The sequence below is a fragment of the Triplophysa rosa genome, linkage group LG20 (assembly GCF_024868665.1).
Source record: "Triplophysa rosa linkage group LG20, Trosa_1v2, whole genome shotgun sequence".
Taxonomy (NCBI): Eukaryota; Metazoa; Chordata; class Actinopteri; order Cypriniformes; family Nemacheilidae; genus Triplophysa; species Triplophysa rosa.
Window position 1 is genome coordinate 552,848 of NC_079909.1, and position 15,566 is coordinate 568,413.

Sequence of the window (15,566 nt, forward strand, 5' to 3'; positions counted from 1 at the left end):
CACGTGGACATCACAAGGCGAACAGACAGTGATGTGGTTTCGATGGTGATGGCAGATGTGCTCAGAAGAAGAGATAATTTCACCTGGAGTTAAAGGAGAAGATACCTGAATCTCAGCGTGTGGTATGTATAAGAGAAGTGAGGTGTTGCACATGAGTGTGTGGTGCTGTACCGCTGCGTCTCTTTTCACAGGATTGCCCAGATCACACAGCGCTTGAGAGCCGTTCTGATTGGCTTCACACAAAACCTGCCGACCCATAACACACGGCACAGATGAATGTAACACGTGACGGATGCATGTGAATGTTGAGCGTCTACCTGCTGTCCCATGATTCCAGAGTAGGAGAGAGTGTCCGGTAGAGACACCAGCAGCTGAGCGGCGTGAGCATCGTCTCCATCCTCCTGTGGATTCTCAGGGTTCGAGGGCATATTCGTAACGGTCACCTCCAGCATTATTGACCTCTGATCTGACAGCGAGAACACTGGCGTATCCCACTCGTCTCTGAAGACAATAAAGTCATGATGAGAACGAGGAGAGTCCTCGAGAAAGCGCTCAATATGAATGTGTGTGAGCAGGTACCGTGGGAGAAGAGTGAAGGTGTTTGAAATGGGAGCTCTGGTACCAAACTGATAGGTCAGCTGAAGGTTACTCTGGCAAATTTGATCCTCACCACAACCTTCCCGAACAAAATTCACCTAACAGACAGACAAACAGCAACATTTTACATTTCCCTCCCAGCTTTAAAGACAAAAATAATCCTGGGAATATTTAATTCACTGTCAATGTCAATGAAATTGCTCTGCGTAAAAGTGTCTATAAAAACTGTAAAGGTAAGTGTAATGTGGTAAAATAGCAACCCCATAGGTGATTTGTACAAGAAGTTTATTAAAGCTTAAAGTAACTAAATAAGAAAACCGTGTTTTGTTGAATGGGATTGCAGCAAACACAGGATGTTCTGACGGCATTGTCAGTAGGTCTTCATTTGGTCTGTGTGATGTTACTTTATGGCAACGTTGTGATTAAGATCTGTTTTACAGAAACTTGGCTAAGGTCCCAAAAACGTTGTGGGCATGTTCTGAAATAACATGGGAATTAATCCCACGGAGAACGTTGTAGTGACGTGATATTGGTCTGCAGATAACCTCGGGACTCATTTATTAACAAGGATTGCGCATTAGGGAAATTATAATCACAAATTGTGTTATAATATCTAGATCAATGTTATACATTTGATTTTTCACAGCTGGAAATATTAAACTGGAGCTTCATTATAATACAACAATTATTAATCCTTGTTTTTAGTCTTTTAAGTGCACGAGTTGGACATATGTAGCACACGCTTTCTCCTCTGTCTTCTTTACAAAAGAGCCGCATGCTTGCATCATTTAAACATTAATGGTCAACTGACAAAAGCTGTTTATTTTTTTCTTGCTTTACCTGTACCTTACAGACATGACAGTAAATATATATTTTTTGTGATTTCTGATGGATACATCCGATTAAAGATTCCACTTTCAATACTGTAGTTATTAAGTACTTAAATAACATCTAAAAGTTAAACAAAAAGTACAGATATATTTCTAGTGCATGCGCTGCTTTTAAACACTTCCCTGTAACATGTTGTTTTAATATTTTAATGACAGCGAAGAGTGTGAAGTGCATGATAATTCCTCTTAAACTAAATTGTAGAACTTGTGTTCTAAAGAATATTTAAAATATAAGAAAATATTTTGAGCGAGAATAATGATTAATGGTGCACACTTTGATATTATTGTGGACACTGCACGATCTGGTTGTAGAATGGTCCATTGGCTCATTTCTTCAAAATATCTCGTACTGCAAATTGAAAAAAAAAATGCCAGAGGCGTTGCTAGACCCCTTTTACAGGGGCACGTGCCCCAGTATAAATCTGCTGTGCCCAGTATACATTTCAAGTTTAAGTTTTAACTATTTTGTTTATTTGTCAGTGTAATTATTTACATTAATAACAGCGTGTAATACTGTTCAAAGTAAGGAAGGAGGCGGGAACCGGCGAACATTAAACAAACTTTTAATAAAATAAACCAACCACAAAACGAAAGTAAAGGGCCGACAGCTACCTCACGGTCAACTGCCTGCCACACAAACATAAATAAAACTTAACACAATGTCCAGGCCTGGTCCTCTCTCGTCGTACACTCCTGTTGCTCGTCCTTTTATGCTTCCGTAGCTCCTCCATGAGAAATGCGAGACCGGTGCAACGCGCAGCTGACACTCATTATCACTCGCGTCACCGGCCTCACACAGTTCCCTCACGGCTCTCGTCCCGCCTTCCTCGTTACATACCCCCATCGCCCCTCACAGGCCGGGGGAACCCACGAGACTGTGCTGTACTCTCCCCGGGGCCAGTCTCGGTGGCCGCAGAACCTGGGGGTATGGACAGACGAGACGAGAGAAAAGGAGATGGAAGCACAAGGAGCGACAGGGACGAGAGAGGGGAGAGAGGAAAAAGAAAAAAAAATCTGGTCCGGTTCCCCGACACACTGTCGCTCGGCCATCAGCCAGCCGAGAGGCTCTTCCTCGCTGTGCCATGCGGTGGTACTGGATGCTCGGTGGATGGCTCGATCCTCCTCCGCCCCCTGGAGGCCAGCGATGGCTCCCCCGTCTGAGGGCAGCGAGTCCCCCGTTTCCTGCTCCTCCCCTTCACGGCGGACGGCAGCAGGCTCCGGCCCATGGAAAATGGCGACGACTCCTCCGCTCCCAGACGCCCGCCACCCCACCTCGTCCCAGGATCACGGCAACGAGCTCTCCGTCCCATCCGAATACTCGCTCCAGTACCACCGCCTCGGGCAGCCACTCGCAGACTTCCCTCATCCGTGCTTCCCGAACTCCTCAGCACCGCGATCCCCCTCAGCAGCGAGGGCTCTCCGACAGCATGTCTCTCCTTCCTCCCGGGTTTTCAGCACCAATGTAATACATTCCAAGAATAGGAAGAAAGGAGGCGGGAACTGGCGAACATTAAATAAACTTTTAATAAAATAAACAAACAACAAAACGAAAGTAAAGGTAAATAATATCGATAATCTTATTTTGACTCATCATTAATAGCCCCTGTAGATGGACATCAGAATTGGTTTGTGCAAAGCAGGGAAACGGAAGCAGAATGGAGATGATGAGTTTGAGGGAGGTAAGACTTGATGAACAAACTACTGTCCATCCCCAGCCAGTCAGGTCTCAGACAATAGAGGAAAACGTCTCAGGAAAAGTCTGTCAAGTCTTTGTCAAGTCTGTAAACTTGCATTATTGCTTAGAGAAAAAAACATTTGTGCTCTGTACTTTCAGAAATGATCACTAGCTCCAGTTTAGGACATTACATATTAAGTTGGCAGTTACTATGGCTGAGATAACTATGTGCTATTATAGGCAACTTTGTTTGGACTTGGCTGTGAAACCGGAATATATTTTTTTAAGATAAAATATGTTCTTTATATTAGTTGGAGCCTTAAAATAACTGTTTTCTTGAAATATTGTAATTGTAAATTCTTGAAAATATGTAATTATTGATCGTTATCATTGTGTATTGTAGAATGAATGCAGATGTGCAAGAAAAATGTATCTCTGCTTTCATCTTTCCATACAGTGCATGCAAACATGTTAATAAAGTTTATGTATATGTTGCAAATACTTAAATATTTTTAAATACATAAATGTTTACCTTCCCCACTATTGTTGCACTGTATGAACAGTGGTTTAAGCAAGGAAAGTTTGTATAGTGCATTGTGTTGCATACTTCTTGCACACAGAAAAAGTAATGGGGTCTGTGCCCCAGGAAACCTTAGGTCTAGCAATGCCCATGCATTATGCATTGTAAAACTAGGTGTTGTAAGCTCTATATATGGTTACATTGGGGAGGAGATGGGATGGAGAGACACGTATGCACAGTCTTCCCCTGACTGAGATTTATAATGAGAATTACTATTGACGGATGTTCCATAAAACCCTCGTCGTCAGCAAAGAATCTTGGCATTCTATTCGATAGTAATCTGTCATTTGAGAGCCACGTCGCCAACACCTGTAAAATTGCGTTTTTCCATTTTAAGAATATATCTAAACTACATCATATGCTGTCAATGTCAGATGCAGAGAAGTTAATTCATGCATTCATGACATCAAGACTAGACTACTGTAATGCACTGTTAGGTGGTTGCCCTGCAGGCTTATTACAAAAACTCCAATTGGTCCAAAACGCGGCAGCTCGAGTTCTTACACGTACAAAAAAGTATGAACATATTAGCCCGGTTCTGTCAACCTTGCACTGGTTACCTATAAAGCATCGCGTTAACTTTAAAATCTTGCTTATTACCTATAAAGCCTTACATGGTTTAGCTCCTCAGTACTTGAATGAACTCCTTTTGTATTACAGTCCTTCACGTGCATTACGCTCTCAGGCGTCCTGTCAGTTGGTAATACCTAGAATTTCAAAATCAAGTGCAGGTGGTAGATCCTTTTCCTATCTAGCGCCTAAACTTTGGAATAGTCTTCCCTGCACTGTCCGGGAGGCAGACACACTCTGTCAGTTTAAATCTAGACTAAAGACGCATCTTTTTAATCTTGCATACACTACTCTTCCATAATATAAATCCTCTGAGGGTTTAGGCTGCATTAGTTAGATCAACCAGAACCAAAAACACAACTGATGTACTTGTTGCATCAAAGAGTGCAGAACAGTACTCTACTCTCAGCCAGTCTTGTCTCATTGTTCCAAGGTTACCACAGCAAGCAGGATGCAGTTCATGGCCAGACCTGATGGTAGAGCGGAGACCTGACAAGAGCTGAGATGATAGAGCTGGATAAAGAAGGACGCGGTCACCAGACACATCCTCACCACAAAATTTCAAATGCTATTAGATTATTAATCATAATCTTAAACTATAATTTACCTTATTAGTAAATTTATTTATTTTATTTAGCCTTGTTGTGCAAGCTCTCTGGAGCTTGTGCAGAGGCAGCAGCTTTTGCCAGAGGGGAACTGGAATCCCCTGGTTGGGCCTGGGTTCTCCTGAGGTTTTTTTTCTCGATTAGAGTTTTGGGTTCCTCGCCACCTTTTGCATACTGTTTTTGCACTATCTGCCTGACCGGGGGGGCTGCTTTAGAATTTTAAAGTTTTAATTAATTAATATTGCATATAGAAATTTATAGTCCGTTATATTTGACCTGTGCTTCTCTCTCCTTTATCTTAAATGTGTGCTCTCACTGTGCGTGTGTGTGCGCGTGTCTTTGTGTGTGCGCATACTTGTCTGTGTACGTGTGTGTGTGCGTGCGCATCCGTGTGTGTGTGTGTCTGTGTGTTAGTACATGTGCATATTGTGTTTGTGGAGTGTTTTGTATGTGGGTATGTCTGTCTTCTTTGTTTTCACCTTTTTCTTGTTTTTGCAGGTACAACTTTAATTGATTTGCTTATAGTCAATATGTCTTATGTACAGCTGCTTTGTAACAATGAAAATTGTAAAAAGCGCTATACAAATAAAGCGGAGTTGAGAATTTAGCACAGGTTTTGTTGTGCGTATGGTTTTAGAACTCTTAAAATCTTACTTTTGTGCGCACAGCCACTTTGAGAATGAAATCTATGTTTTATAAATAGGCCTATAAATGAGTCCCCAGATTTTTCTTCACAATGTGCCAGTTTGGTCGTTATGACGTAATCATGTTCAATGACCTAAACAATGTTGAATGTTAGAGTACAATTACACGGAAAGTTTTTCCTTTGCGTTTTTGAAAAGTGTCACGTACACACGACAGCGTTATCAAAACTATCTACATTTACATGGATCCGGGAAAACTAATAAAAACGATGTATTATGCATGCCAAGCCAGTGGATGGCGCTGTTGAGCTATAAAGAAACCCCACGTGCTTGTTTTAATCTAAAATATAAAAAGTTTTCAGTTTTAGTTGAAAACGGTCTCGTATAAACGGCCTCTTACTTCGGCTACAATGAATATAGGAATCACACATGTATGTCGCTGGAAAGTTATAAGGTACGTCCCTCCAGCGAATATGGTCGGACCCAGATATGTCCTCAAAATGTGATTCTGTTAGCTGGGCTGTCATGAAATGATGTTTGACCATTGCTATCAATTAAAATATGGCTTTGTTTGTGTGTTCACTGGGATCAAACCCCACACACCTGAAAATGTATGCCATTAATGTCTAAACCGCTGGCAACAAAAGTGAGTACACCCCTAAGTGAAAATGTCCAATTTGGGCCCAAATAGACATTTTCCCTCCCTGGTGTCATGTGATTCGTTAATGTTACAAGGTCTCAGGTGTGAATGGGGAGCACGTGTGTTAAATTTGGTGTTATCGCTCTCATACTGATCATTAGAAGTTCAACATGGCACCTCATGGCAAAGAACTCTGAGGATCTGAAAAAAAGAATTGTTGCTCTACATAAAGATGGCCTAGGCTATAAGAAGATTGCCAAGACCCTGAAACTGAGCTGCAGCACGGTGGCAAAGACCATACAGCGGTTTAACAGGACAGGTTCCACTCAGAACAGGCCTCGCCATAGTCGATCAAAGACGTTGAGTGCACGTGCTCAGCGTCATATCCAGAGGTTGTCTTTGGCAAATAGACGGATGAGTGCTGCCTGCATTGCTGCAGAGGTTGAAGGGGTGGGAGGTCAGCCTGTCAGTGCTCAGACCATATGCCACACACTGCATCAAATTGGTCTGTATGGCTGTTGTCCCAGAAAGAATCCTCCTCTAAAGATGAAGAACAGTTTGCTGAAAAGATGCAGACTAAGGACATGGATTACTGGAACCATCTCCTGTGGTTTGATCAGACCAAGATAAACTTATTTGGTTCAGATGGTGTCAAGTGTGTGTGGCGGCAACCAGGTGAGGAGTATAAAGACAAGTGTGTGGTGGGAGTGTCATGGTCTGGGGCTGCATGAGTGCTGCCGGCACTGGGGAGCTACAGTTCATTGAGGGAACCATGAATGCCAACATGTACTGTGACATACTGAAGCAGAGCACGATCCCCTCCCTTCGGAGACTGGGCCGCACGGCAGTATTCCATCAGGATAACGACCCCAAAAGAAGCTAAGGGTAAAGGTGATGGACTGGCCAAGCATGTCTCCACACCTAAACCCCATTGAGCATCTGTGGGGCATCCTAAAACAAAAGGTGGAGGAGTGCAAGGTCTCTAACATCCACCAGCTCCGTGATGTCATCATGGAAGACTGGAAGAGGACTCCAGTGGCAACCTGTGAAGCTCTGGTGAACTCCATGCCTAAGAGGGTTAAGGCAGTGCTGGAAAATAATTGTGGCCACACAAAATATTGACACGTTGTGCTCAATTTAGACATTTTCACTTAGGGGTGTACTCACTTTTGTTGCCAGTGGTTTAGACATTAATGGCTGTGTGTTGAGTTATTTTGAGGGGACAGCAAATTTACACTGTTATACAAACTGTACACTCACTACTTTACATTGTAGCAAAGTGTCATTTCTTCAGTGTTATGTAGGGTATGGTCGGATCATAGTTTACCACCTGTGATCGTAAAACACAGTAACCTCTCAGCAGGACTACGACCAGGCACCAACAAGTCTGGCCAAATGTCCTATTCTCAACACCTTCATCACTGACCAGGACAGATTCAGATACTCTCCCCTAGACTTCAAAGGTGGTTCTTGGGGGGAGGACAGGACTGTTCACCAAAGTGAGAAAAGCCATGTGGCCCCCAGGGACTGAGAGCCTCAAATTCTTCCAAAAGAATGTCTCTTTCTCTTTCCTTAGCCACAAAAGACTGGTTTAAAGTGTATACACATGAATCTCCACATTGTATGCTTGTCCCCATGTTATTCTCCTTCACCTATAACCTCAAACGCATATGTGCTTAGTGGTATTGTGTGTATATTTACATTCTTGTCCAAACTACAGGTCAATGTAATTGTAACCCCTTCATGTTTCATATCGACGTGTTTCCCTTTTCATGTCTTAGAATATGATGTATAGCACAGTAATGAATTTTATACCATACTCATTTTATTCTATTCTAAGTCTATTCCTGCTCCAAACTCCCAGGCGATCATAAATGCAAATGAGTTAGTGTGCCGGACAAAGAAACATGTTTTCGCGCCCAAAACTCTCTCATCACATTGGATCGCCCACCTTGGAGGGGCGTGACACCCTCTGTGTTAAAACACCTGAACACGCAGGAAAGCTTGCTCTTTTGTGTATGTTCGTTCGCTTGTGTGCGTTCGCACTCGTGCGCGTTCGCTCGCTCGTTTTCTGTCAACCTCTCGAGACCTGCCTCTCCTCAGAGACAGTTTCTAACGGCAGTTTGCTTCAAGCTAAATCAACGGACTCACGGCTTGGTCGGAACACATAAGGACCCTTTGATACTCGCGCCAGCACGTGCTCCGAGAAACAAAGAAGCGAATTTAAGTATCTGAACTATTGCTAACCAGTTGTGTATAAGTTTTGCCCCTTTTCAATAAGGAGATTTGTCCTTGATGGTTCATGCAGATGTGAATAGCTGATTTAATACTGCCCTTTTTCTTTGCTTTATCTATTTCTTTCATTCTTTACTGCTTTTACATTGTATGTTTGTTTGTTAGTGTTTGTTTCTTTGTTAATAGTTGTTTTTAGTTCCCCCGTAGTGTAGATAAATAAACCGCATGTGTATCCACGCTCGAATTGTTTCTGTGTTTATTTATCACATATCAACGTCACTTAAACTGCTTGATTTCGTTAAGATATCTGAAGTGGTACTGTACTACAGTAAGAATATTGTTTTTCCAGGCCAGGGGAGTAATATTTCTTAGAGTTGATATACGATCTGCTGATTTGTAGGTTACTGTGTTTAAACTCATAGTTTACCCGAAATACACTACAGTTGTCACATGAAAAGATATAATAAAATATTTACTCAAATGTGAGGGGTGTACTCACTTCTGTGAGATACTGTATCCGCTAACGTGAGCTGCTGCATAACGTGAAATGCAACATAAAGTAAGATAAAGGAAACCAGCACTGTACAGATTAAACAAGTGATGAAGTGAGTTGTATTGCACATTAAAAGATTGAACCAAGTAGATAACATGTTTACATGATTGAAGAAATGTAATACAGTTTGTTATATGTCTGAATAAAATATATTTCTTATTAATTGAGTCTCACTAATCAGACTTCAGGCTATTTTCTTCAAAGGACATGAGCCAATAGCATTTGAGTTTGTGCAGTGTCAGAGCATTTCATTGGTTGAATGTACAGAATGAATACTCCCTTTACTGAACGAGTCAACTGTGTCAAAATGAGACTGAATGAACTGGTACATGTCAGTCATGGTCTTATATTCTGTATCGGTTTTAGCTGCATGTTAAAATAATGATGAGCTTAGCTCACCAAGTATGATTCTCCACCAGATCTATCAAGATTACATCCATGAAATTAGTTATTTAAGTCAAGGAATTAGTTTAGCTCAAAGGAAATTACATATAATAATCATGATCAAATATACATATTTTACAGTCTCTGATTAGTAATACAAATATTATTATACTTTATATGTATTTGTCCAGCGAATGCCTCAATGATATTATATACTTTACATTATCGCATGGCCATAAATAACGTGACTTTACCAAACAGGACTTAGAGCAAATGTAGTCAAACACAGTTTAAGGGACCAAGTATATGAGCTGAGCACAAAAACTCTTCACATGTGAATATATTGTTGTTTATTAAACTATACTCTTTACATGGTAATGACGATCGCATAAACACAAAACAATACATGACACATAAACGCGCTAGGGAGTGCAGATAGCTAGATAGATAGAGAGAGAGAGAGAGAGAGAGAGAGAGAGAGAGAGAGAGAGAGAGAGAGAGAGAGAGAGAGAGAGAGAGAGAGAGAGAGAGAGAGAGAGAGAGAGAGAGAGAGAGAGAGAGATGAGGAAGAGAGAGAGAGAGGAGAGGCAGAGGTAGAGGAGAGAGAGAATCTGTGTTTTTAGAGCAGGTGATATTTATGACTATTCATGAGAGGGCATGCCCACCTGAGTTTGAATCGACCAATCAGAGTTGAGCAGGGAAGAGGTTCTTTGTCCACTCAACAGCTAATTTGCATCTTTATGACCTCCTGGCAACTTTACAAAATACCATTCCAAATTATAACATAATGAAAAGAAAGTGTTCTATGGTCACACAATATATGTAAACAAGGAGGAATTGTAAAGACAAACATTTATATATCAAATATGCTAAGGTTTGAAGTGCATCAAGACATGATTCATTCAGAGGTACGAATACAAACAAAGCCTGAATTAAACTTGACTATTTAACAATTACAGATTATTTAAAAATGGCAAGAGCGCCAACATATAACCTAGATATTTACATATGTTTATAGAAAAGGACAGTTTAGTGTAGTTTTGTCAGAGAAGTTTCTCTGGATAAACTACAGGTGAGACAAAACAGAGACTTCTCACATCTCCTTTTGCTTGCTTTGACCTCTCGAACTTGCAGGTATGTGCTCTACAACATCAGGAAAATCAGGCCATTCCTGTCGGAGCATGCCTGTCAGCTGCTTGTCCAAGCTCTCGTCATATCAAGACTGGACAACTGCAATTCTCTACAGGCCGGCCTTCAAACCAATGCAGTCAAGCCCTTGCAAATGATCCAGAATGCAGCTGCATGTCTAGTTTTCAATCAGCCTAAAAGAACCCATGTAACACCCCTCCTGATTTCACTTCACTGGCTGCCAGTTGCCGCCCGCATCAAGTTTAAATCTCTGACACTGGCCTTCAGAATGATAACGGTAAATTTGCCAATTTACCTTAACTCACTGCTCCAGGTCTACATCCCCTCCCGTCATCTTCGGTCTGAAAATGAGCGACGCCTGGTTGTTCCATCACAGCGAGGCACCAAATCGCTTGCAAAAACCTTTGAAAAACTCATTGGGTTCCCCTGTGGTGGAATGAACTGCCAGCCTCCACACGAACTGCAGCATCCTTCACAACTTTCATAAAACAACTCAAGCATACCTGTTCCGCATTTATTTAACTAACCAATAACTGTCTATGTCTTGTGTGTAAATTTAAAAAAATCTTCCCTGTTGTTCATTCTCTCCCTCGCTTTCTTCAGCTCTAATCCTCCTAGTAGCATGGCCTTGTAAACTATAGCTACTGTTTTAGCGTGTTGACAAAATGTTATATGTTCTCATACTTGTAAGTCACTTTGGATAAAAGCGTCTGCCAAATGAATAAATGTAAATGTAAACTAGTTACATTTTAGTAGACTAAATATATTGTACATTTAGTCGACTAAAATATTTTTAATATTTTGTTGGTAAAACTAAAATGATGGGGATGAACAAAATATGACTTAAACTAAATAGCATTTTCATCAAAAGAGTATGACTAAAACTAAATCAAAATGTGCTGTCAAAATTAACATTGCAGCCTCTACGATCACAAAAATGTCTGTGCTTTCCCACGGTGTGTCACATAATCATGCTAATTAAATCCCACAATGCATTGCTGCAAAAGTTTCTCTGGCCTCACCAGTTGCCGGTAAAGGCGCAAATTTCATTTGGGATGTAATTTTTAGGAAGTATGAACTGGAGGATAGGTTTGTATTTTCTGAACGAATGCAGTTGTCACTGTATGAACATGAAGCATGAGTTTTTCATAACCTCAGAGTAGAGCGTGTTTGAAGGGCTGGGGCTCAGTACAGGACTCAGTTGGTTGTAGGGTTTATGTCCAGCATGATGATGGTGGGTATGTCTGGTTCTCCGTATAGTGTGCGTGATAGCCAGAGAGACGGGCCGCAGCTTATCTAGAATGTTTTCCTGGTGAAATGACAAAAGAAATGTGGCGAAACAACTAACACAGTATTAAGACAGACATTGACCACTATCTCTGCCCATCTTACCTTCACAGCGAAAGTCACCGTCTGACAGTCGGGATGTTTTTGCCCACGGAGCTCAACTTCCACCGAGTGGATATACTCCGGCTCTGATACACTGCGCTCCAAGAAGTGAACTCTGTGAGGCAGACTCAGTTTCCTACGATCTACGTCTGCCTCAAAATGTACACCGAGTGCTAATGTGGGAAGTGATACAGAAACATTTATATGCACGTGTGTGGTGTGTGAGGGATATCGTTGTTGTATATATGTGGTCTCTCTTACTGATGCGCGGTGAAAAGGAGTCTGGATAAGCAGTGTATGTGTAGCAGGCTTTCACTTCCACACTATAAGAAGACAAAACAGACAGATTTAAGAAATACTGTCATGACCTTCATGCACACACGACAGTAAAAAAAAATTGGAAATGTATAAGTAATTGTTAACTAACCAAACGCCGTGATTCCCTGGGCAGTTGTGCTGCGTAAGGTCAATATACTGAGGCTCGATGGAAATCTCTCTAATCACATGGATCACTGGACGTGACCTGATGGATAAGAAAAATCCCTTCGGAAGGTTAATATTCCTGTATAAATGACCTAGTAACATGATCAAGTCTGCGTGTTTCAGTCAATTTACTTGTAAAGCACAATTTGATCACTGAGGGAGCCGACAGCCAGATCCGGATAGAAATTTCCATCAATATCCAAGCCTCCTGATATAGAGTAGCCCAATTGCTTCACTCCTGCATTCAGCCCATCTAGAACCTAATATGATGATGAATACGTGACTTATTATAAATCCAAATGCTGATATGGTATATTCTGTATATACTGTATGTAGAGCACATTCAGATCTGAATTATTCTAGACGTTTGTGAGGCCAACAAGAAATCTGCCACCATCATATAAAAAGCTTTCAAAGCATTCAGATCACATCAACTATAAATCAAGTTCTGTCTAAGAAGTAACATCACAGTTGTAAAGTCATTTTGGTGTCAGGGCATCTGTGAATAGCACAGTAATAAGAGAGAGAAAGAGTGAAGAGAGAAAGAGTTTTTACACATCCACTTCATTACGTCAAATGAAATACCCACATCATTTTCACATTTAATTACTAACAAAAAACAAATCAATCAATGCCCCAAATTTCTTTAAAAATCAATACATTATTTGTCAATTTATAAATAGCTAATTCTGCTCTAATTCATGCTGTTATTAGGCCTTTGAATATTACTACAGGGTCCACAAAATTGTCATCTCTTAATTTTCTTTTTCTTGCTAACCATATTGATAACTTTGTTTCACCCACTATAACATTTATTAAAGAAATAGTTTTCCTCCTTCCAGCAGCATATTTTGGACCAAATATAAAAATGACCGTACGAAACCTCCCCCAGTCTCCCAACCAAATCTTCTAAAAAAAATATGGTTGAATGTCTAATCTAAGACACACTTCTTTGTTACAATGGAATCAAAATGTGCTTCATGTTTGTTGGTGGCTATCGCCCAATGAAAAATTTTCCATTGGAGATCTGCAGTGCGTTTCTCTATTGGAATTTTATATAAGGACCTCCAACAACCTTTTGGGGAAGAGTCTATCCCAAAAATATCAATGCATTTTGATTCTCGTTGCATCTTAAGTAAAGTATAATATGACACTTTCACACTTGTTAAATAGATAGCTTTCTTAGGTGCTTCTTCTAAATTTGTCAATTGTGGAATTGTAAAATTTAAAATCGAGTCATCCTCTGGCCGATCTTCAATAGCTGCAGAAATTCTTAATTCTGGAAACTCATGATGTTTTTCATTCCCCAATGATTATAACTCTTTTGTCTCTAAGAATTGCCGAAAGGCAGAAGGTAAAAACAGAAAGACCTTTTCGAGTATCATTTTCATGAACTTTAATTCCAGTCAATTGACACACCTCTTCAGGACTTTTCCAGTTATTGCCAGTCCTCAAATCTGATATTTTAGTGCAACAGGCTTTCGCCATTAAAGATCTTAAACTGTTCAAATCCAATTCCTTGACTTCAATCAAAGGATTACTGAAGAGTGGTTCATGTTTGATCCACTTTCCAGGACTTGAAAGATCTCCGTCCACTTTAAAAACAAAAGTCCATGCTTTTAAAACTGAATTATAAACAGATGAAGTACCACTCACATCCAAATCTGTCAACCTCATTAAAAACAGCTGTTTATCATATTTAAAAATGTCCACTTTTTGCAATAAAGGACAAGCTGTATCAGTCCACATAGTTTCTCCAAAATACAGCAATCTTTGCGCTGCTTGAAGTCTGAAGGTCATATTTCGACTTTGAATGTCTATTAGTCCATGTCCTCCTTCATTGACTGGCAAATAAAGCACAGCTGCCTTTGTCCAATGGTATCCAGACCAAAAAGAATCAATCAATTTCCTCTGAATTCTGCAACATCTTTTGGTGGATTTTGGTCATTTTGTCCCAAAACATAGATGCGTTTAAATTATTAATTACCCTATATGACAATTTAGGTAGCACCCACTTCCATCCAGACAATTTTTCAGACACTTTTTCAACCATACCCTCACAAATATTTTTCACAAATGTTTCTTTCCCTAGGTATACGCCAAGACATTTCAAACCTTCTTTTCCCCATTTAACTCCACTTGGGAGTACTGTATTGGAGGAGGTCTCTCTTGCCAATCCCCAATAATAAAACCCCTCACTTTTGCTCCAGTTGACCTTTGCAGATGAAGCTTTTTCATAAAAATTTAGGCTTTCTTTAAACACATTAACATCATTTAATTTTTTTATAAAAACTGTAATATCATCTGCATATGCACATAGCCCTTTTTTCCAAACCTTTCACAAAAAAATCCATGTAGATTTTTCTATATTTGACAGAGCAGCGGTTCAATTGCTAAAGCATATACAGGTAGCTGTCCTGACAAAGGACACCCTTGTCTAATTCCTCTATTTATCAAGACTGGCTGACTAAGTCCACCTCCTACTTTTAACATACGTAGCTGATTCCCCAGTATACAAGAGTTTTATTCCAGACAGAAAAAAACGACCCAATTCCAAAACCCTTAAGAGCATTAAACAAATAACAATGATCTACTCTATCAAAGGCCTTCTCTTGATCAAATGAAAGAATCCCTACCTCTTGATTGTCCATATTTGCAAGATCAATTACTTCTCATAAAAGAAAAAAAGTTATTTTTCCTAGATATTTTTTGAAACGATTTGAGAAAACCTCTGCAAGAACTTTATAGTCGGTACATAACAAAGCGACAGGTCACCATTTTCTTCTTTTTAAGATAATGAAAGTACAGCCCTTTTACAACTAATAGGTAATTCTTCATTTTCAAAAGAGGCTTTATATAGCTCCAACATGTCTTCATTAAGTATCTTGAGGAAGCCCATCAACCCATGTCAAAGTTTAAATAAAACCTATGTTTTCTCTCCATTTCCAGTTTTCTAATTTAAAAAAGAAAGAACTAGGAGCATCCCTATCTCTTTAAGAAGAAAGACGAGTTCTAATTAAAGCTCCTTTTGCATGTTCATGAAGAAGAGTACCTAAAGTGTTCTTTTTCTTTTCCAACCCTCCCATATCTACCATATTACTCTTAATTACATTCATTTCAATATGTTCTATTTCTCTCTCCAATTCACTAACTTTCTTTTTGATTAAGCTAT

At 40.1% G+C, this 15,566-nt stretch overlaps 1 protein-coding gene across 3 annotated transcripts in view; it reads right to left on the minus strand.

Annotated features, from left to right (window-relative positions):
• The window catches only part of itga7 (integrin, alpha 7), a 91,453-nt gene that overhangs the window by 53,906 nt on the left and 21,981 nt on the right, over positions 1-15,566 (minus strand). For all 3 annotated transcript variants that reach the window (XM_057361377.1, XM_057361375.1, XM_057361376.1), the window contains exons 9-17: positions 12,527-12,654; positions 12,339-12,434; positions 12,173-12,234; positions 11,915-12,084; positions 11,676-11,831; positions 580-695; positions 318-501; positions 172-246; positions 4-83 (exon numbers count right to left, since the gene is read on the minus strand). In XM_057361377.1, coding sequence (XP_057217360.1) covers positions 4-83; positions 172-246; positions 318-501; positions 580-695; positions 11,676-11,831; positions 11,915-12,084; positions 12,173-12,234; positions 12,339-12,434; positions 12,527-12,654 — 1,067 coding nt within the window. The remainder of the gene's footprint in view (positions 1-3; positions 84-171; positions 247-317; positions 502-579; positions 696-11,675; positions 11,832-11,914; positions 12,085-12,172; positions 12,235-12,338; positions 12,435-12,526; positions 12,655-15,566) is intronic.